The sequence below is a fragment of the Carettochelys insculpta genome, chromosome 11 (assembly GCF_033958435.1).
Source record: "Carettochelys insculpta isolate YL-2023 chromosome 11, ASM3395843v1, whole genome shotgun sequence".
NCBI classification, from domain to species: Eukaryota; Metazoa; Chordata; order Testudines; family Carettochelyidae; genus Carettochelys; species Carettochelys insculpta.
In genome coordinates this window covers 32,081,019-32,104,536 of record NC_134147.1, presented here as the reverse complement: position 1 = coordinate 32,104,536, position 23,518 = coordinate 32,081,019, and the positions used below count along the sequence as shown (strand labels likewise).

The following is a 23,518-nucleotide window of genomic DNA, read 5'->3' as shown; positions in this document are numbered from 1 at the left end:
AAAAATAATAGTTGATTGTAACTTTGAAATTTATTTAAAATTTATTTTGTATGACCATTTTTATTTATATTATTTTTTTCACAGATCCCCTACTATACTCTCGCAGACCCTCGAGGAACTGCAGACCGCAAGTGGAGACCAACTGGTCTAGAACAGCGTTTCAACTTTATTTTTTTTAAATAAAGTACCCCTTTTTATTAAAAAAAATTATAAGTACCCCCAGACTTCTCTTGTGTACCCCTAAGAATATGTGTACCAATGGTTGAGAAACATAGTCCTAAGGTAACAGATATTTTTGAGGTGGCTGAGTAACGAGGGAAAAAATATGTAATGGAATAGGTAAAGAACACAAGGCAGAAAAGACTAAACAGAGAAAAGGCCACTAGAGAAAATAGAGATGCACGATAATCTATTATGAAAACAAAGCAGGAAAATAGTGTTACATCCAAAAAGAAAAAGCCTTTTGGTTTGGATTGGGCAACTAGCAATAGTCATATCAAAGTAAACAACATACAACTGTTTCACTCCTTTGAATGGAAGGGAACAGAGATACCAGGTATTTTTCTTACCCTCAGTTGAAGTAGCAGTATCACTATTTTCAAAATACAGATATAAGCCCATGGGTACTGCATTCTGCATCTGTGTCTCAAGAAACAACCAGGGATCATCTCAAACACAATGTCATCGCACCATATGTACTAGCAGCAGTTGTTTCTCTGTATTTATCCTCTGCATAACCTGAGGATTGCTACTCCTTGGTACTGATTATGACTGTACACTCAACAGAAAGACCCCATTAAAGCAAAAATATGCCCAATTCAAGACATCCTTACACTAGACTGACTAGGTTAGTCTGTTTTATTATTTATTTAAGGTGAGGAGTTGTGCATTCAGAGACAGCATCTGCACAAAATCCTTTAGTTGGTTGGGATTTTTTTTAATCCATACTTCTGCCATCGGATGAACCTGCAATCATACTAGTTAATGACTCAACATTAAATGCAAGGATCACAATTACAATCACATTGAAGCTGATGTACCATTGGCACAATTGTAATAATTACTTACTTAAGAGACATACAGAGAACCCACAGCTCTCATTCTCATTTTTCTGCATTACAAAAATCAAATTTACACCTGTAAAATGACATTTACAATAGTCCCAGGGCATGATGAAATTGTACAGCACAAACAAGAGAAGCAACAGCAATTAAGTGTACAACAACAAATGTACTGCTGCCTCCTGTCAAATGTGGACTAAGTTTCTAATGGTTAAAGAGCTGTTATTCCATGACAGATGTACAATTACAAAAAACTCTAGCTACTGTTGTCAGAGGATTAAAAGAAGGAAAATTAAGAGCTTGCCATTTCAGAACATAAAAGAGTGAAATTCACCTGAAAGCAAAGTCTTTCTGACATAATTATGCTCCCTATTAAAATCTTATATGAGATTAACTTTATCCTAAAAGATCAGAAAACTTAGAGAGTATATCCATTTATACTTTAACTATCAACAAAAATACACTATAATTGGTATACGGGAGAGCAAGACAAGTGCAGGTATGCAGTATTCTTCAAAGTAAGTGTAACTGCTGAAATTTTAGAAGATCTGTCACATCCTGCCTCAAAGCTACAAAGAACAAACTACTATTCATAAATATTTAGACACAATCACTAAGAAGAGTTATATCAGTGTGTCTTGACAATGGCATCTTTTGGGGAGGTGGGTGGAGTGCAGGAGAAAGAGAAGATGGTCATGGCAATACGTTTGTCTTACTATCATAAAATGAACATTTTTCAAAATCGACCATAAATATGTATTCACAGTCACTAAAACAATCTTTTCAAATTATTATTTTATACAGAAATCAAGTAGATACCGTTCCCTCCACTGCACCAAACTAAACTATGTGCTGTTCAGATAACATAAAATCAGAAAAGACAATCATTTGGTTTTCTACTACAGATCAGCTCTCACATGTTATTTCTGATAATAAAAAACTTCATACATTCTTACAAATAAAATATGTAAAAGTTTACCCAGTGGTCCATAACTCAATTTTTTTAAATTATGAGGCTGAATCTACTCCTATCTTTTCAGCTTATTCTCCCATATTTCCTCATCAAAAATGTGGTTTATTTATCAAAATTTTTTTCTTTCTTTACAGTTGGCAGAGATCCACAATTCATGTGTATATGTACTAAACTCACTCTTCTGAGCACCTTATCTACTCACCAAAGTTTAGGTTGATAAGTATAAGAAAAAGAATAAAATCTCTTTCCAGGGAAACATCATCATGCCTGACTACAGCTTGTACTGTCTCACCAATATTATAACCTTTTCTGGGAAGGTATCATCTTGTATCTCTAAACAGTGGCTAGAACAGTAGGGTCATGATCCTACGTAAGTACAACTAAGAAATAATAATGTACAGAGAACTATCCTGTACACAGCTTTTGTAACTCCAGCTCTAATACTAAAAATGAAAGCAATGCCAGGGACAATGACTTGGTGGCGAGTGGGGCGCACATTATTTCTGAAAAGTAAACACAGATACCTAGTTTCACTATCAATAAAATGGAATAAACATTCTACATTAACTATAAAACATCTGAAAGAACCAAATATTTTCTTTTAAAAAAAAACAGAAAAAGATGTTTTATACAAACTCTTTTGCTCCACTAAAATACTAATAACTATACCACAAATTACATGGGATAAAAACAATCTATCCTTCAAAATTAACTTGTAAAATTTGCACATAATTACATCGATCACACAACTAAAGTCTGAACAATGATCATTTATATTCTGAGTGTTTTCACTCATGTTAAGTTAGATAATCAGGATTCCAAACAGACTTTCTAAAGACATAGGGTAATCACACTTTGAACTACACACAATAAAAGAACTTTACACCTTCAAAATTCATACTTCCATGCTCTGATTACTATATTGTAACTTGTCCACTAAGAGACAAACAGATGAGGTCAGTCTACACCCATTTTGTAGAAGATTCACAATATTACTAAACTGCAGAAAGAAGACAAAAGTCACATAATGGCATTTTCTGAGTCCACTGTTTATTTGACAGCATACCGCAGCTGTGGTGACATCTAGTGGCTATACTGTGTGTGATGAACCAAATAACATCCCCAACACAATGCCAAAATCCAGTGAAAGGTCATAAGTATGTTTGATTGTTAATATAATACATAATACGATCCCATTTACCTAACCAACACTACTTGAAGCTTTCTTTATTATTAACTGCTACCACCTCGTCTTTCCACCTACTGAATCCCAGTTATCCCAATTACATGGGACTGCTATAAGTGTATGGCATGGTATTTATATCCAACTTACACAAATTTTCTTCACAGCATACATCTATATAAAACATTTACAGCATCTTCAAATGACAGTTATTTATATCTGGGAAAAGGTTGTATTTCCTCCACTGAAACCCTCTGGTTTACATGTAGTCTTGACTAGAAAACATGAGTGGAGGTTGTCTCTTTATCACATACATAAAGAACAATCACCATCTTCAGTTCAGACCAAATAAATTTTCTGTTTTTTGTGATATGCAAATCGACAGATCATCTTCACCCAAATGACTACTATTATTGAGTCAGGGCTTATCTTCTCTGTCTTGCTAGCTCAATATATAACATGTTTTACCCCAGACCAATTGTGGTCCACATACAAAAATCTCCTGGAGTTCAAGCTGACTGGCCCATCAGGAGGCATGGGTTGGACCTCCAATGCAGCTTATACTCCCACTAATAATGGACTAGGGATGCAGCAGCGGCATTATTAACACATCAACTATTAATCAAATTAACCTACATGGCTTGTGTGCTGTTTCTCAGTTGGCTGCTTTCTCAAGGTACATAAACCCAAGTGGAGTAACCTGACTGTATTAACCTGACCTAACTGTTATAGTGAAGATAAGCTCTAAGGCAGATGAGTTCTTTTTAATACCTCCACCCCAGGTTATTATTTTTGATTATTTAGAAACCACTGTTTTATGACCAATGATGCAGCCCAGCACTAGTAACACATGACAGCATTGACAGCAGTCTATTCCACCCTAAAGGCCTGTTTGAGGGAAATATTTGCATCTGTGACCCATAGAAAAATGCATTTGTTTAACCTGAACCTAAAAAGGCTGGAGCACGTGGGCTCTAACTGAAATCAATACAAGCTGCAGGTGCTTGGCGCATTTAAAAGTCAGGAACTTGAGAGGGCTTTTGTTTTGGTTTGATTTGGGTTTTTGGCAGGGGGCCCCACAGGTAGGAAAGGGATGACAGAGAATAGAAAACGGAAAGGGTGTCCTGCACACACCCCTCAAGGCAGAAACTGGCCATATTTATCAAAAAATGGAGCTAAGAGTTGCACACAACCCACACGCAGATAGTATTTCCACTGGAGTCACCTTCAGCTGCAAAGGAACTGCCATGTCATTCCATAAATGACTGACCACTGCAGATATGTTTGGCTACGTCTACACTAGCCAAAAACTTCGAAATGGCCATGCAAATGGCCATTTCGAAGTTTACTAATGAAGCTCTGAATACATATTCAGCGCCTGATTAGCATGCGGGCAGCCACGGCACTTCGAAATTGACGCAGCTGGCCGCCATATGGCTCGTCCAGACAGGGCTCCTTTTCTAAAGGACCCCGGCTACCTCGAAGTCCCTTATTCCCCATCTACTCAATTTTGAAGTGCCGCGGCCACCCGCATGCTAACGAGGCACTAAATATGTATTTCAGCGCTTCATTAGTAAACTTCGAAATGGCCATTTGCATGGCCATTTCAAAGTTTTGGGCTAGGGTAGACACAGCCTTTGTTTTTGTAACTGCTGTCATCTCATAGGCAATCCCCGAACTCCTGCATGCAATTTCAGCATCACCTACAGCTGATTAAGAGATTACTTTCAGAATTTTAAGCCCAGTCTCAAAACATATATGTGTAAACTGTGCATCCCACTGACACACTCATTCTCTTTCGTGCTTGACAGTAACACACAGGAGACTGGTAACCCTGAGGCAAACAGGTGGTTTCTGCTCTTGCGTGCATCCACAGAGAGCTTTTTTGGGCAAACATCATACACAGGAACACCACATTAAATTTAAGCAATACTCTCCACTAATAGAAAAGATTTTTGACTTAAGAACTCCAATGCCCTCAGGTGGCACAGTCATACCCTACTCAGAAGGCCTCCAAGGCTCACATTTTGTTTTCCCTCTGATGAACAGCCCTTTCCACAGGTAGCATTCAAAACGTGCACAGCCTAATGACACTGCTCTTTATACATCAGGACAGAGTCAACCAGTCCCCACCCCCTTGAAGCTATATGTACATCCCTTTTAAGACTGCCAGCTAATTCCAGAAACCCAAACACCCTTGCCCCATCCCCCCTATTCCCCTCCAACCCTGCCCCTTTCACTGAAAGGCCCAAAAAGGCAGATCTATTGTTTGGACAGATGTATTATATTAAGTTCATGTTTTATTTGTTACAGGACACTAGAGCTGGCAGCAAGTCAGAAAGGATATGGATTTTTTCCTGATTCCTTCTTTCCCCTCTTCCCATCCTTTGGAACCAGCTCCATGGTTTTTGTTCACTATAGTTATTGAAATTTTACATACAGAATTAGGGTAGCACATTAGCACAGCTGCAATGGGTCCATTAGAGGTCCACTCCTGAAGCTCAAATGCAAATCCATAGTGCACAACCACAGAAATGCACCTGTCCAGATGCCTATATAATTAAATCTGTAGAAACTGATTCCCATACCTATATGCAAATACACACATGTACACATCTAGTATGCACTGACACATCTACTTCCACATTATTATTACAATTGTTGGTTAGTACCTAGAGACCCCAACTAAGATCAGGGCTTCAGGGTGACAGTTGCTGGACACACACATAGAAAGAAAGCCTGCAACAAAGAAAATAATAGGCAAGAGGTGGGCAATAATTTTGATGGGGGGACATTCCAAGAATACAGTAACTGGTCAAGGCTCACGCTTTTCCATGATATTAATGGAGGAAGTACAATTCTGTGATGGATGTTGTGTGCAGTGGAGAGTTCTGGGTAAGGGACTGGGGTACAGGGAAGGATGTGGGGTCCAAAATCAGCTACCTGCAGTTAATGCTGTTCCCCTGCTTTCCAGCCACTGTATTTCCACAACGAGGCTACTCTCCTTTAGGCCACTGTCTATTCTAAGAACTGAAAGTGCTTGTCTTCACTTCCAAGTTAATTGGAGTTATAAATCTAGTGTTATTCTTAATTCAAGTCCCATCCATGAACAAAACCCATTAACTCATGGTGCTGGTGCTTTTCACTTGAATTGGCTGGACCACATGGCAGGATTGGTTTGAACTTGAGTAAGCACAACCTGTCAGCTGCTAACATGACCACTCTGTAGTATAAACACAAGCGAAAGACACTTCAGAGCTACTAATCTCCAATACATTTCTACAGTACTTCCTCCCCTCTCATCATGTGTACCCAGAAAGGACCAACAAGTTCTCCCATAATTCAGTATGAAGAGTTCATTGAGCAGTTCAGCTTCCTGAGGCTCTACAAATCATGATACGTATTCTAAGAAGTCTTAGAACCACACAAGTGAATACAAAATGGGCCTGTCATATCTCCCCCTACCCACTCTCCTCTCACTCAACGTACTGCTGAATGCTTCTGCACACACTTTTAAAAACATAAGGCTGCCAAACTTCAGATTAAAAAAAGAGAATTGTAAATTTACAAGAGTCTCAAAATAGGGTCTTACAAAAGAGTTTAGAAGTCATCAACTATGCCTATCCTGTGCCCGCACAATAGAAAGAAGATAAAGACTGAGCACCAATTAATCATAAAACTGGAAAATAATGGAAAACAATAAACTCACCCATTTAATGAATGTGATGTATTTCTATTGTAGAGATTTGCAAACAAAAATATTGCTGAAGGCTTGTCTACACTACGCGTTAATACGCACTATAGGAATGTAAACTTGAGTGTGTCCTAGCATGACAAACACTCATGGCACATATGGATCCTGCTGGCAAGAATTAGAAGTTTTCTGTGCACACTGATATGTTCTAGTTTCACATTAGTATTTACACTCTCTGGAGTGGACTAAACCATCACATAGACAAGCCCTTATATAGTCTTCCAAACATAACTTCAGTACAAAATTTAATATTTGCACTCATTAAATGCTTTTGAGAGCATCTTTCAAATTTGGCTTAAAATATTTGATGATGCATACTCCTCTTCTATGCCTCAAGAAACTTCCTGCACCCTGACAGTCACCCAGAAAAACAGTCATCTACGAAAGTGATTTGGGGAATTCACAGAAACCACAAAGGTCAGTAAGAAACAGTATTCAGTATTGATACATTACAAACACTCCTTTCTCCTCCATGAAAGGGTTTTTCAAGTCTATTTTATATGCTTCCCAAGCTGTTAGAGGACACTACTGTTTTAGGTCGATTGATACAGCTCTATGTTGAGAAATTTCAAATCACTATTGACTCTCTGAACTGTAAGATTTATATTGACTCATTAAAGCAGTCAAAAAAGGTTTAAGAGACATTATAATAATGGATCCAAGTCAGCACTGCTTGTTCCCTGCATAATTAAATGCTAACCAAAAACAAACTTCCATTTGTCACTAGAGAGAAAGAGCAAAATAATATTTTGGAAATATTTTAAATATAAATTTTAAATATTTTTAAAATTTATTATATCTAATTGTAGCCCTATAGAACATTAGTTTTCCAATACATATCACCTCTTTCTCAGGAGACGCACACAATGAACAAGAAATCCTGGCATTATTTTTGCAGCAAAATTTCTCATTGACCTTAAAGCAAAAGGTCAGCTTTAAAACAAAAAAAAAAAATACAGCCATGTTTACTTCCCATAACTAAGTATAATTAAGAAGAGGTGCAAAGAATAAAAACAACCAATATCTTACTCCTTAGTCTGTCCATTTCTCTTTCTTTAGCACAAACAATCTGACACAGAAAGGCATATGCACCCACACCATGGTAAATTCTATACCAATGTGTTCTTTCGCTGTTCCCTTTAGTCAGGCCTACAAAATAAATCCCTAAGGCAAATCAAGAGCAAAGCAGGAAAGAAGATGACGACATCCAAGTGAAGGTACAATATTCCTGCCAATCTATTTAGTAATTAGCAAAATATTTTTTATTTCAGTTAAAAATGGTTTTCAGTGTCTGTCATAAAAAAAGCAAAGTATTTAATAGGAAATTTGGGGACTTTTTTTGAAATCTCACACAAAACCAGTATTTTTCTATATGACTTTTTAAAATCAAACATGTGGAACTGTACTGAAATCATGATTTAACTCCCTCTTTCTATTACAAAATTAGTGTTGTGTCAGTTAAACAAAAACATATTATTCGCCCAGACACAAGTTATAAAAGTGTGGGGGGGGGGTGTTAATCTATGGTTAAAAAGTATTGTTCAAGTAAACTGATTTAAATTATGGGTCACAATGGTGTATGTTCTCTTTTCCCATCCTCACCATGTCACAATAATTACACTGATTCTAGAAGTAGACTTTCCAGGTCTTGTCTGGCTCACAAATTCTCCCACAAGAATGAGTGAAAGAAATAAAATTTAAATTCAGTGAGGTTTTTTCTGTGCCTTCATAAGGGATCATCCCTAATGCACACTGGAACTTCATTAAGTCCCCTAAGTACATAAAGCAGCTGCTGCCAGAACACATGGCAATCTAGGTTTTCAGAGTCCATTTTATTCTTCTCTTATCACTGCTGACTTTCTTTCCTCCTATTATTGTCTCAGGCATCTAACAAACAGCTCTCTTGTGGTTTCCATTACAGCATCTCTGCTACAGAAAGAGTTTCTTTCTGCTCAGGAACACATCCGTTTCCACAGAACATCAACAGTATCACTCAAGTCTGTAAAAAAAATATTTTGGAGAAATTTCCTTTCACCTAGGAATGGGACTTCCCTGAGCTGGTTCCAGAATACAAGTCCTTTTGAGTCTGTATCACTACTACCAACTATCTTTCAGCACTTTTGTAGAGGGCTCCACTACCAAATACAAAGTGCCTAGTCAAATGCCTATTGAAATCCATGCAAAGGCTCCCTTAGACTTCAATGGGCATTGGGCTAGACAATAAGTACGAAGACTACAAGCACAAAAAGGTGTAAGTAAATGTACCTTTATTTGCATTTGCACTGATGCACCACAATAAAGTGGAACAGATTCCAGCAGCTAGTATCTTTTACAAAGATTATCCCACAGTCCGGAATTAATTTTTTCAAGTGTTTGTTGATAAACTGTGAGCAAGTTCTCAAAATGGCCACGTGCCTCAAGTCAGAATACCTAATGTGGTCAATTTGGCAGGACAGAATGAAACTATGTAACTTGTAGGCTATGTCTACACTTGCACACTACATCGAAATAGCTTATTTTATTATGTAGCGACATCGAAATAGTCTATTTGGATGAATAACGTCTACACGTCCTCCAGGGCTGGCAACGTCGATGTTCAACTTCGACGTTGGGCAGCACCACATCGAAATAGGCGCTGTGAGGGAATGTCTACACGCCAAAGTAGCACACATCGAAATAAGGGTGCCAGGAACAGCTGCAGACGGGGTCACAGGGCAGACTCAAAAGCAAGCCGCTCCCTTAAAGGGACCCCCCCAGACACAGTTGCACTAAACAACACAAGATCCACACAGCTGACAACTGGTTGCAGACCCTGTGCATGCAGCATGGATCCCCAGCTGCAGCAGCAGCAGCAGCCAGAAGCCCTGGGCTAAGGGCTGCTGCACACGGTGACCATAGAGCCCCGCAGGGGCTGGAGAGAGAGCGTCTCTCAACCCCTCAGCTGATGGCCGCCATGGCAGACCCTGCTATTTCGATGTTGCAGGACGTGGATCGTCTACACGTGCCCTACTTTGACATTCAACTTCGAAGTAGGGCGCTATCGCATCCCCTCATGAGGTTAGTGACTTCAACGTCTCGCCGCCTAACGTCGATTTCAACTTCGAAATAGCGCCCAACACGTGTAGCCGTGACGGGCACTATTTCGAAGTAGCGTGCACGTTTAGACGCGGCTGTAAAAACAGAAGAGCAAAACACACTTTCTTCACCACCTCAATCTTATTTATTTTAAGGATAGATTATGCATACAGCTATGACAATGATGGGCTCCTTACAAAAACTTGTAACACTATATCTTTTGCCAAGGTGAGTTTCCACTGACCCCATCTACAATTAAGTGTGCAAAAAGCACATTACAATCCGGCCCTTTCTTTCCTAAAATTAGTCCATCCTTGTGGCATCTGTATGACAAATTAAACATTAATCTGCCCACATACACTTATTAATTGATTAATCTACTATTTGAGATACAGATGTGAAAATTTTCAATAGTTCATTGTATTTGGTTGCATTATGACATATGGGCTTGGGTTTCTAACTCAAAGCACATATACACTACTGCATGTAACCTGGGCTAAAGGAGTAAAGTGACTTGTACATCTCTGACCATGGAAGCATATGTAATATTTGTAATATTCTGTTGTACCTTGCAGAACTGAAGTTTTTTACCAGCTCATCTAATACCCGATTATTTTTCAGGTCAGGTTCTGTGACAGCCTACGAAAGAACAGAAATAGACAGACAGTATTCAAGCAAACACAATTTATGTTTCAGATGTGTGCTTCATACACCGCCCTACTACAACCACCACCCCTCAAAAGTGTAATGTCAAAAAAGTTACATAAAAACGAAGTACAGATACCTTCTACTGAAAACCATCTAAGATCCTTGGGTAAGCAAACCCCAAACATGTGAGGGAATAGCCAGAAGTACAGGTTGAACCTCTTTAGTCCAGGACCCGCAGGATCTGACCAACATCAAATGAGAGAATTTGCCAAACCACAACAGCATTACCAACACTTCTACTGCTTTCTGGCCTCTTAGAAGACATTTAGGGGTAAATTACAACTAAACAACAGCACAGAAAATTGAGATCCAGGACTGGTGGCTGGAAACTAACTTTGTGGGACCATGGGAAACTTGTCCACACCATGGTAAGTGGTCATCTGGCTAACTAAAATCATGCCAGATTACTGGCATGGACAAGAGAGTTCAAGACTAAAGAGGTTTAACCTGTGAAGATAAATATGACACTTTGTTCTAAGACCAACCCCGTTAACATTAATCTCCAACAATACTTGATTGCACCCTAACTCCGATCATTTTGAAAGAATAATGTTAGCTTCTAAGGATGTGATGAGACCATTAAATAAGTAGTAAACAAAGAACGATGTTCTATTTTAATTTTAGTCCTGTATTACCATAACAGAACTTCCTTTGCTCTTTCATCGATCAATGGGACTTTTAAGAAGGCAGGAGGACAGATACAAAATTTGAAGTCCAGAAATATATACCAAGAGATCTGTACTGTGTAACTGTTAAAACACTGACAGTATGGTACAAACGGACGTTTCTGAATTCTGGCCTGGAATGGAATCTAGTCTAATTCATGCTTTAGGAATATGCAATGAAAATTACCTATATTTTGTGAGGACTTCTGAAATACTGTTCATTGTGTTCAAGCAGCCTATTATTTCAATACATCCAGTAAAACCCAACTGGCTTAAAGTCAAATGCTATCTTAAAGCCTAAGATGAATGGTCTTCTGTGCACTTTATTAAGGAGAAGACTTTCAGATAAGGTGTTAATAATGAAAAAAAAAAGTTCTACACGAACTGCAGGGATATTTAGTGGCCCTCACAGCAGTTTTCAGGAGAGAAGGATTTATGACAGAAACCATGGCCAACAATTCCCATCCCTCTGCTGTATAGTATAGTGCCAGCCTTCACCCCAGAAGTGGGCGCATTGCACATCTAACATGTTGTATGGAATTCATTTTCCAATGTAAGTGTCAAATAGATTAAACTACTTATGCTACACAATAGACACAGAGGACCACACAATCTGCCCTATGCAAAGAGTCCCAGCAGCACTGACAGGACTAAATTGCAACTATAATGCTGAAAATCCTCTCACATAAGTACACTCACAAGTGAATTTTGTTATTTGTAAAGCTATACATTCCATCCCTAGCCATCCACATGTGACATGCACAATTCAATTTAAAGTAGGGGTTGGGGAAAAAGGAAAGACTCAATTAAAACCATTTTTATTGGACCTAGATTTGGTAAAAGCTTATTTTTACTAATACTAGATTCTGGATCAAAAGCAGCCTGACAGTGTTCCATTAGAAGATCAGTGATGTGAATCAAACGCTAGAAAAGAATTAAATGGACCTTTGTGGAGTAAATGCAACATTTTCAAACTTGAGTGCCTAGAAATAAGTGCCTAAATCTGTATTAAGCCACCTATTTAGGTGCCTAAGATTGTAATGACTTCAATGGGAGCTGTGAAGAATCAGCACCTCTGGAAAAAAAATGTCATTAACTTATTTATGGCAGCTATAGACTTCTGGTGTTCAGCTTGAGGACAGCAAGTTGGAAAATACCAGGAGAGGTGAACAATGTAAGCAGCAGTCCGGTACATCTTACCATCACCTGACTACATCCAAAGAGAAAAAGGTCTTAACACTAACAATTTGCCCAAAACAACACACAAGAGAAAAAACAAAACCACTTACCACACAACACGTTGGACACTGAGTTTTGTAAGACAGAAATTTGCGTATACAAAGGGAACAATCTGGAAAAACAAAATCCCAAAATGTTACATCCCATACAGTGTATGAAGTTCAGCTTGGATGAATACACACTGTTTAGTAACTATATTCTTTAGATCTAGCAAAATATGAACTAAAGTAATTATAGAAATAGGTAAAAACAAATATTCACATAAATTCTATTCTATGTTAATGGCATTTTTATTAGCATGTTTCAGCACTTGATCTCAGTCTTTGAATCCATTTTAAAAAAACACATTTAGCAAACATATTCCAATGCAGCTGCAGCTACTGTTGTTTAAGTAACATGGTTCACTAGGCTAACATTCAAGTTTGAAATAACTATTTTTCCTAGAACTACAAAGTTCAAATCCCAGCAAGATCAATTAAGGCCATGTCTACACTAGCACTTTTGTGGACAAAAGTTATGTCACTTATGGGCCGTGTCTACACTAGCCCCAAACTTCGAAATGGCCATTTACATGGCCATTTCGAAGTTTACTAATGAAGCGCTGAAATGCATATTCAGCGCTTCATTAGCATGCGGGCGGCCGCGGCGCTTTGAAATTGCTGCGGCTGGTCCCGACGGGGCTCCTTTTCAAAAGGACCCCGCCTACTTCAAAGTCCCCCTATTCCCATGAGCAGATTAAACTATTCTACATGAGCAGATGGGAATAAGGGGACTTCGAAGTAGGTGGGTCCTTTCGAAAAGGAGCCCTGTCGGGACAAGCCGCATCAATTTCGAAGCGCCACAGCCGCCCGCATGCTAATGAAGCGCTGAATATGCATTTCAGCGCTTCGTTAGTAAACTTCGAAATGGCCATTTGAATGGCCATTTCGAAGTTTGGGGCTAGTGTAGACGTAGCCATGGTGTGAAAAAACACAACTTTGATCAATATAAATTACACTGACAGAAGCACCAGTGTGGACTGCCCTATGTTAGCCAGATGCTCTCCTGCTATAGCCACTCATTGCAGACTATGGGAGAGCTCTCTCCCATCAGCATAGACAAACTACATGGGAGACCTTACAGCAGCTCAGCTAGCCCCGTAAGGCTTTGTTTACAAAGGTAAAAACAATTCCATGGAATTTTGGATAAAATCTTAAAAATTCAAGTCCTGCTCGCACAACAATGGGTGCATGAAACTTTTGGAACTATGAGGAGTTTCCCTGGCCCAAAACATCTTTCCACATGTTGGAGTACGCTGCATCACCAGGCTATCCTAAAGGTGACTGTATTCCCTATAAATACTTTATTACGTGACATGGGATATTTAAGTAAAGTGTAATCACCACTATCAGGAGGATATACTATCCACCAGACTTCTGCCTGAATGTTTATTCAGCATCAAAAATAACTTGAAATAGCTGTAACTACTCATTTATGAGCTTGCACGCTAATTAATATTGACTAGGGGCACATTATTTGAATACATTTTGATGCTTACCAGTATAACTGATGCTCATTTTGCTAGCTTCCCACAGTTTCTGCATTTATACATAAAGTGCTGGCAAATAATCAAAGAATATTGAGTTAGCCAAACACGCTCCTTATACTCTTACTAGCAGAGGGATCCAGCATCGCTCAGCTCTGTAACTGATGTAACGTTTTTGAAAATTAATAAAAAATGTACTCTTTTTTTCAATGATAGTATTTTTAAAAAATAAAGGCTGGAGTGAGAGCTCCAAGGTGAGGAGGGACAGGGTATGTGGAGGAGGGCAGAGAATTGGTAGGATTGCAGAAGGCAGGTGGGAGGTGCAGAAGTTGGGGGGATTTACTGGAGTCACCTGTGCAGTGAGGGTGATGTTGTTACAGCAGCAGCAGCTCCTCCCAGGGGACCAGGGGAGCACTCCCCATCCAAAAAACTCCTCCGGGGAGGGAGGGAACCAGGGCTGCATGATTTTCAGGTGGGAACTGAGGCTCTGCAGACCAACCACAGCCTCTAGCTGCTTTCCCTAGCTGGCAGCACCTGGGTGGGGCAGCATTCTGTGGTCAGCCGCCAGCCTGCTGTTACATCCCAGGCCTGCAACTTCTCTGGGCCCGGGGGTGGAGGGGTGTCTTTGCTTGGGGGTAGTGGCCGCCTCATTCTGTAGCCTCCAGGCTCTCCGGGGGGGAGAGGGGGAAGCAGGCTCCATAGGGCTGCCCCCTACAAAGGCACCCCTGTGGCCTACAGGCTGTCAGGGTGGGGAGCCTGGCCCCAGCGGCAGTCCTGCCATTCTGCAGCCTACAGTCTGTCAGGGAGGAGCTAAGCTCCAAGGGGCTGCACCCCTCTAGTGGCCTCCCATTGTGTGCAGGCTGCCAGAGGGGGGCCAGATGCTGGGGGCTGCTACCCCTCCATCAGCCTCCCCACCACGGCCTGCAGGCTGTCTGTGTGGGGACAAACTCTGGGGGTTGTCCTCAGCCTCCAGTGCCCCCTCCCATGGCCTGAAAGCTGTATGGGAGTTGCCCCCCTCCAGCTGGTCATCCCCAGTTTGTAGGCTATCAGAGGGTGGGGGGGCAGACTCCCCCCTCCAGCTGCTTTCCATGGCTGCTGGCTGGTAGGTGGGGGCAGGCTTCTGTGGGGTATTCCCCTCCAGCTGCCCCCTGACAGCCAGCAGGTTGTCGGGGGGGACAGGCTCTGGGAACTACTTCCCGTCTCCAGCTGTCTCCTCCCTCCAGCAGACTCCTCCACAGCCTGCAGGCTGTCTGGGTGGGGTGAGGTTCTGGGGGCTGCCCCCCTACTCCAGTAGCCCCCTCTGTGGCCTGTAGGCTCTCCACAGGGGGGCAGGCTCTGAGTTTGGGGTGGGGAGGGGTATTTACTGGACCTTTGTGGCAGGCAGCATGGAAGAATCCCAGCCATACTGGCTTCTCTCTTGCTGCTGCAGCCACCCTCAGTGGCCACTCTCAGTATCCTGTCCCTCCTATCTCTCCCCCCTCCCTTTCCATGTTGTAGGATTTCAAGTGTTCCCCACTTTCCAGGGAAAACTGAACCTTGATCTTGGTATAAGTTAGGATAAGAGGCAGCTGCATACCAAATTTTGTGGTCATAGCCCTAACAGTTTAAGAGGAGTTCTTGAACAAACACAGCACCAGAAAGACACACAACTAAGTCTCAGAAAAACTTGACATATTAAAAAAAATCTCATTTAACATTTACAACAGCTAATCCATTCGAGTAGTCAATTAAGTTTACACGATAAGCTATATATGGCTGTATCATTCCTCTATGGACATCTGTGTAACAAGAGAGACTCTTTAATTGCATTAATATGATTCAACATAATTGATCTGCACTGCCAGCCTTAAACAACCAATAACTTTCAGCAAGTGGTAGGGCTGATTTATGTTTGCAAACATCCTTATTCACAGCCAGAGTAGCTGAAACGCAGCCAAGGAAAAAATGGAGAAACTTCTGGTCCTGACTGCATGTGCACAAGAGGATAAACTGTTGCATTACAGTTCATTTATATTTCCAGCAACACAGTAAATATACATGTGTGAATCTAACACATGAATTATGGCACTGAACTGCACTACCAAATCACGTCTACACACGTGCAGACATGCAGAATTGGACAAGAGGCTTCCATACAACTGACATATAGGAGACTCTTGAGTTAAGTAGACACGTACAAAGCATTGTTAGCCAACCAATACCATCAAGTTGAAATTAGTATCCACAAGCACTGATAGAACAAAGAAGAATAAAGTAAATGTGGAACAAGAACATTAAAACTTCTGTAATAAACAGGCTGCTTGATTTCACTAACACTTTGCACCAAAAAAGCCAATTGCTTTTTTTTCCAAAGTGCTGTGCAAACATTAATTAATAGGGACGTAGGTCACACAACCAATGCACGGGAACCAAATTAAATAATACAACTAGAAATAGGGAAAAAGGCTGCAAACAGGAAAATCTGAATTATATAAAATGTGGTAACAAACGATCTGCCTTCAACTCAGTAGACAACTGCAACTACAAATAAGAAACACTGATGTGACATTGGCTATGTCTACACCAGCCCCCCACCTTTCGAAAGGGGGATGCTAATGAGACACTTTGGCAGATGCTAATGAGGCGCTGCCATGAATATGTAGCACCTCATTACCATAATGGACCCATGGTATTTCAAAAGTGCCACTTTCGAATCGGGCGCCACCCTTGTTGATGGGAGCTTTCTGAAAGGACCCCCCAGTCTTCGAAAGCCCCGTATTCCTAAAGCCAAATAGGAATATACTCCCATAGAGCATGGCTACAGAATCAAATTCTGTAACTGCTCAATGTAACCACTGAGCCCAAGTGGCAGGTGTTTTATATAATCTTTACCAACCTAGCACATTAGTCACAGGACAGCAGGCATAGGTTTGCCGTAAAAATCAAAGGAAGTAAAAAAGTTCATCTGCATGCAACAAACCCTATGAGTATGTCTAACTAGCAATGTAAGGCCACAGTTAGTGGGACTTGAGTCAGCTCAGCCATGTTAGGGAATTCTGGGTTTGTACATCTGCACTGCATTTTAACTATATATCAATAATTTTCTGACATATGCTAAACCTAGAGCTCTAGAGTCCACATCTCAGTGCACAGACCCACAACACCCCTATTTTTCCCCACCAGTGTTTCCTCTAATTTTTCTCACTCCTGAGCAGAATGATTTTCTCACGGGCACCAATCTGGAAATGACGTGAAATACATCACTTTCATATTACTGGGCATAACAAACTTTGTGAGCCAGGGAGAAGAGGTCATAGTATGAGAAGGGGGCACAGGTGTAGGGCAGAGGGTTGTAATGCATAAGAACAGCTTTGCTGGGTCAGACCAAAGGTCCATCCAGGCCAGTACCCTGTCTGCGGACAGCAGCCAATCCCAGGTACCCCAGAGGGAGTGAACTGAACAGGTAACAATCTCTCTCCTGCCATCCATCTCCAGTCTCTGACAAACAGAGGCCAGGGACACCATTCCTTACTCATCCTGATGAATAGTCATTAATGGACCTAACCTCCTTGATTGTATGTAGCTCTTTTTTTAAACCCTGTTATAATCCTAGCCTTTGCAGCCTTCTCTGGCAAAGTGTTCCACAGGTTGATTGTGCACTGCGTGAAGAACTTTTATTTGCTTTAAACCTGCTGCCCATTAATGTCATTTGGTGTCCCCTAGTTCTTTTATTATGGGAAAAAGTTAAATATTTTTCTTTGTTCACCTTCTCCACACCACTCATTATTTTATAGATGTCTACCATATCCCCCCTTAATCTCCCCTTTTTTAAGCTGAGAAGTCCTAGTCTCCTTAACCTCTCTTCATATGGGACTCATTCCAAACCCTTAATCGTTTTAGTTGCCCTTTTCTGAACCTTTTCTAATGGCAATATGTCTTTTTTGGACTAGGTATATGAAAGGATGTTAGAGTTCCCCCTAGGAGTACAGGCTATGGGTGGAGCCAAGTTCAGGAAAGGTCTGAGGTAAAGGAGGGTGCTCTGGGGCTACAGCAAGGAAAGAGAACTTAGCCAGCTCTCTTGCGCTGCAGCAGCACCTGGGCCTTTGGGGGGGGGGGGTTTGGGGGCAGCACATCTCTCCACCACAGAAGTTCTGGGGCCAGCCCTCCCCAGCTGTAGCAATGTGGGGATGGACAAGATCAGGACTGGCCAAGATGCCCAGTCCACCCCAGCAAGACCAGGGCAGAGCAAGTGCCTAAGGAGATAACATAAGGGATGAGAGTCAGTCACTAGTGAGGGATACATAGACAGACCCGTGAAAATACTGCTGTACTTACAATTATGCGAACACTGTGGTATGATCATCGCAATATCAAAGTAATCAAAGCATATTCCACATCGCAATAAATCATCTACTGCCTGAAATGGGAAAAATAAAAAGTAAGGTCATTCTAAGGCATCATAAAGATCTCTTCATATGACTACACATAGGATATAGAAAATATTAATATGCTTTCAGCCTCATGTTCTTGTCCCATCATTTCCTAAACTCCACAAATGAAAAACAAATTCATCCGTAAAGATGCGAGAGATTTTTAACAGTTTTACATCAAGAGCTGTTACGCTAAAAGCCAATATAAATGCAACATGTCAACATGCTGGTCAGTAGCCGCTTACTGAACACAAATTCAATAAAAAGTTTTAATTGAGAACAACTTCCAAAACCATTTCTAGTGTGCATATTTAATCCTCAGCACCTGTGCTAGAGCTCAAAGGTCTAAAGGGGACAGCAAGCGAGGGAAGGTCAATTCGTAGAGCCCTACATGGATACAAAATTTGTATCTGTATTCTCATCAGTACCTGCAAAAATCAGCCCCAGATATCTGCACTGACAACAATGGATGCAAATATCCATGGCTATAAAGATGCAAAATTTGTATCTGCATCCACATTCACAGACGTGGATACCCATGGTTATAAAGGGGTATCTGCAGATTTTCTAGTAATTCAGTATTATCTGATAAAGTCTCCCCATCCAGCTACATCCCTAGGAAAAGTTAAGGGCAACTCCATTTAAAATCAAGGGGCCTGCTCTGCCATTGAAAAGTTTTTGAGAACAGAAAAAATAATTTCCAATATAAAGCCAGCAATCATCCGCTGATGGTTTACATAGCTCCTTGGTCATTCTTGGGAGCCTCTCTGAATCAAAATGCCAGTTCTAACACTTGGTCAGTTATGCAGAACCACTCTTTTATGAATCTCACCCCTACCTATGAGCACCGTTGATCCTAACTCTATTACCACCACCTCCCAATAAGCATCTGTTCACACAGGTGCATTCCCCAGCTCTCACTGTGCAGCACGCCCCGGAGAGCAGAGGCATCCACTCAGCTGTCACTGTGCAGCCCTCTCTCAGGCCCCACGCTCTACCCCCATCTCACTGTGCAGTCCTCCCTTAGTCCCAGGCTCTGGGTCTCTCAGGGGCCAGGGTCCCCCGAACTTTCACTCTGCAGCCTCGGCCAGGCCCTCCCCGCCCCAGCTGTCACTGCGCAGCCCGCACGCCCTCGCGCACAGCTGGGATCCGCGGCTCCAGCGAGCTCCCGCGGCCCATCCCCGGGGACAGCGACGGAGCTCGCGGCTGCCCCGACGAGCCTGCCTCCGCCTTACTTTGAGCAGGGAGAGGTTCTGCGGCCAGCACGGCTCGGCCAGCGCCATGGTGCCCGCCCCAGGCAGCGCCGGCCCCGAATCACCCGCGCTTGGCTCCCGACAGTCGCCGGCGCGCTGACACTTCCGCCTCCGCCCCGGAGGTTGCTGGGAGATGTAGTCTGGGCCGTGGCTGGGACAGGCCGGGATGGGGCCATGTGTTGTCGGGGAGCGGGATTCCTGCTGCCCTACTTACCGCCCCCCAGATACTGTGCCAGGCCTGTGTTTAAAATACAGGGGTCAGCAGGTCCAGTGGGACCCTCCTCTTGTCTCCATACGGGTGTGTGGTGGGATCCCCACCCTTTGCAATGAATCCAGCATCATGTTCCACTGCTGTGAACCCAAACATGCAGGAATCAGCCACCCCCACCTTCCACATCATGAGACTGGCATAAATATCACAAAGTACTACTTTAAAAAAATAAGTTTGGGCTGTTTTTAGATGCCTCCAAGCCTCGTGTTTTTCATCTTTTCTGGCTCCTAGGATTGTGAGGAACTAATTTAAAAAAGAAACAAGTGGAGAGCTACGCCTAACCAGATGATTCCAGGAGCAAAGGCTTCAAGAAAAATGCCAAATAGTGCAAGACCAGAAATAGAGCAGTAAGCACAAGCACTAGTGTAACCTGCCAAGCATGCTACAAGGCCACTAGTTTCCCCATGATTTTACCCAAGGAGAAGTAAGTGGAAATCAGTGTATCAGAGGGGTAGCTGTGTTAGTCTGGATCTGTAGCAGCAACGAAGGGTCCTGTGGCACCTTATAGACTAACAGAAAAGTTTAGAGCATGAGCTTTCGTGAGCATCTGAAGAAGTGAGTTTACTCACGAAAGCTCATGCTCTAAACTTTTCTGTTAGTCTATAAGGTGCCACAGGACCCTTCGTTGCTGCTGGAAATCAGTGGTGACTTTTGGAGTCACAAAAATACAAGACTAGAAGTAGGGTTGCCAACCCTCAGGGATTACCATGATGTCTGCAGGAATTAAAGATTAATCTTAAAGATAATGTTATGTAACAAGATCTTCAGAATTCATCCAAAATTGAAAACCCTAAGAAGAGACAACCAGATCGCCTAGTGTGACCTTCTGGACACCAACATGAGCCATGCATTAAACTGAAATTAGACAAAGTATTATAGGAGACTATACTATTATATCCCACAGCCAGAAAATAGGAGGGGCTATGGTGCCCCAGCGCCCAAAGGCAACCATAATGGCAGGGGAACAATTCAAACTCACATGCTGCAGAGAAAGGCAAAAATCCCAACAGTCACTGCCAGTCTGACCTGAGGGAAAATTCCTTTTCCACCCCATTTACTGCAATAAGTTAGAGCCTGGGAATGTGAGCAAGAGCCACCTGCAAAGTATTAAAGAGAGAGACTGCTCATTGCCACCTCAGAGTCCTGGTCTTCTCCCTCCAATGTCCCATCTCCAGGCATCCCTGCTGTGTTGGAGAAAGGGGACAAAAACCAACAAATAAATAAATAAATAAACTGAGAGCTCAGTTACCAAACTGATAAAAATCCATATACATACCTAGATAGATTTAGATGTGAGGATTTAATTGACCCATAAGATTTTCAGTTGGATCCTTCTATAAACATTGGATCTAATGTGGTATTTAATTATATATTGCTGGAAAACATTTTTAAGGCAATTAAGTAACTTAGTAAAAAAGGAATTTTATCTAGCACGAAAGGATAAAGTCTGAGATTGTGTTTATTTTTGTGTAGATTTTTTATGTTTGTTTTCCCTTTGCTTTCTGTTTCATCTTTGACTCTATGGGTTTTTTTTCCTATTAAGTAAACTTATTTGCTTATTTTCACTGCAAAATGTGTGGGGACTGTAAACTGTTATCTGGAGGGCTAGTTTCATATTCTCAGGCATCATGAACAAGAGGGGAAAGGTCAGCGTGTCTGATAGTTAAGAACTTAGGGAGGATATATTTGTGGGGAGTCAGGACTGGAAGGGCTGTTGGTATCATCCTGCAAAGATTCAATTGGCTGGTGAACCCAGGGTGAGACTTTACGCTTGGAGGTTGGCAACGTGTCTGAGATCTCAGCCATAGCCATGCAGCATTAAGCTACCCAAAAGTTACTGAGCTTTTGACCAGAAGCTCTGGTCTCCCTGAAGCAAAGCACAGAGTTTGGGTTACCTCCCGCTTGCAGAGCAACACAGACTTGGAGCCAGCTCAGTTCTGGGGCTATGTCTAGATCAGACCGATTTGTAGACAGACGCTTTTGTCGGAAGATATTTTGTGACAAAACTTCTCTCGACAGATCACTGCAGAGTGAATCGCTTTTTCGATCTGCTCTGTTGACAGAGGAGAGGCCACCATCTGGATGCTCTCCCAACAAAACGGCCACCCGGAACCACAGCAGACAGGGTCGCAGGTCAGCATTTCCTTTTGGGAGCTCTGGTGAGATGCACCCTTAGACACCCCCCAGGCAGGCAGGGAGTCCTGCCACGGCTGGAAACAGGCTAGCCACAAGGGTGATGGCTTGACCCCTGCCGTACCAAGGAGCGCAGCACCCGGCACGCAGGCATGCCCACCGGCAAGAGGCAACATCCACTCCCACAGACAGTGCTGCGAGCCATGGGTGTGTGTGCGCGTACCAGGGAGGGCCAGGCTCCTCCCAGTTCACCCACCATCCAAGGGGGAACCCTTCTGTGGGTGGACACCCCCACTTGGCCAGTAGCCCCTCAAGCAGGGGGCAGGGAGCTGCTACGGTCAGCCCAGTCCCGGAGGCGCTGTGGAGTCCCCATGCAGCAGGGTCTGCTGTGCAGGCCACACCTGGCTCTGCCCCTGGGACATACCAGGAGCGTGCTTCAAGTCAGAACTGGGCCTATAGCTTCTGGGAGGTTTTTCAGAGTTCTTTGTTTTCAGATTTTTTCACTTGTATCCTTTCAGGGTGGGTGAGGCAGTTTCAAATGTTAGCTGAAGACAAAGACCTGATTGCTTTCCATTCCATAAGGTTTTCCCCCAGGATGGGAATTATTTGTTCAGTCTCCTCATCTCCATTGAAAAAAAATATAAGATTCGAGAAGGATGCCAGTAGTGGGTAGCACGATCACTTGTCCTTCTAAGACCAGCCATAGTTGGGGCTTACAGGAAAAGCACATTTAGAATTACAGCCAGATTCACAATTCCTGTTTCTTACTTCGCGTACAAGAATGATACGTGCACGAAAATAGATTATACAGATTCAGATGATTGTAACCTTAAAATTATATGTAATGTAACTTGTTCTGCATGCAAATTCATATTCCTAAGCCAATTTTCATAAAGCATGGGTGGCCGTGACAACCTTCATTTGTAAAATCTCTGAATCCTCCTCTGTCCATGGGGGTGAGTGTGTCAAGAGGTCAGAGCAGGAATCTGGGGCACAGATACCTGGAGCTATTGTCAGTTCTGCCAACAACTTGAGTAATTCACAGTCTTTTGGGGCCTTGCTTTACCCACCTAAAAAAAGGTGAACTACACAATAGAGAGTTTAATGTTTGTAAAGTACTTTGAGATTAGCCAGTAGAAGATGCAACTGTAGTGTGCAAGCATAATTAGTCATTCTCTTCTTCCTCTTCTTTCATTTACATATTACCTTTGTCCTACATATTTTAGTAATAATTCTAAGTTTAACAATGTTAAACCTTTTCTCCTCTAT

The 23,518-nt window shown here is 42.0% G+C and overlaps 1 protein-coding gene across 2 annotated transcripts in view; it reads right to left on the bottom strand.

Moving 5' to 3' along the window:
• RAD18 (RAD18 E3 ubiquitin protein ligase) overlaps positions 1 to 19,879 on the bottom strand; it is a 106,261-nt gene extending 86,382 nt beyond the window's left edge. For both annotated transcript variants that reach the window (XM_075005441.1, XM_075005442.1), the window contains exons 1-4: positions 19,828 to 19,879; positions 18,498 to 18,579; positions 12,709 to 12,770; positions 10,615 to 10,685 (exon numbers count right to left, since the gene is read on the bottom strand). In XM_075005441.1, the coding sequence (XP_074861542.1) occupies positions 10,615 to 10,685; positions 12,709 to 12,770; positions 18,498 to 18,579; positions 19,828 to 19,875 (263 nt within the window). In that variant the 5' untranslated portion in view covers positions 19,876 to 19,879. The remainder of the gene's footprint in view (positions 1 to 10,614; positions 10,686 to 12,708; positions 12,771 to 18,497; positions 18,580 to 19,827) is intronic.
• Positions 19,880 to 23,518: the final 3,639 nt, after the last annotated feature.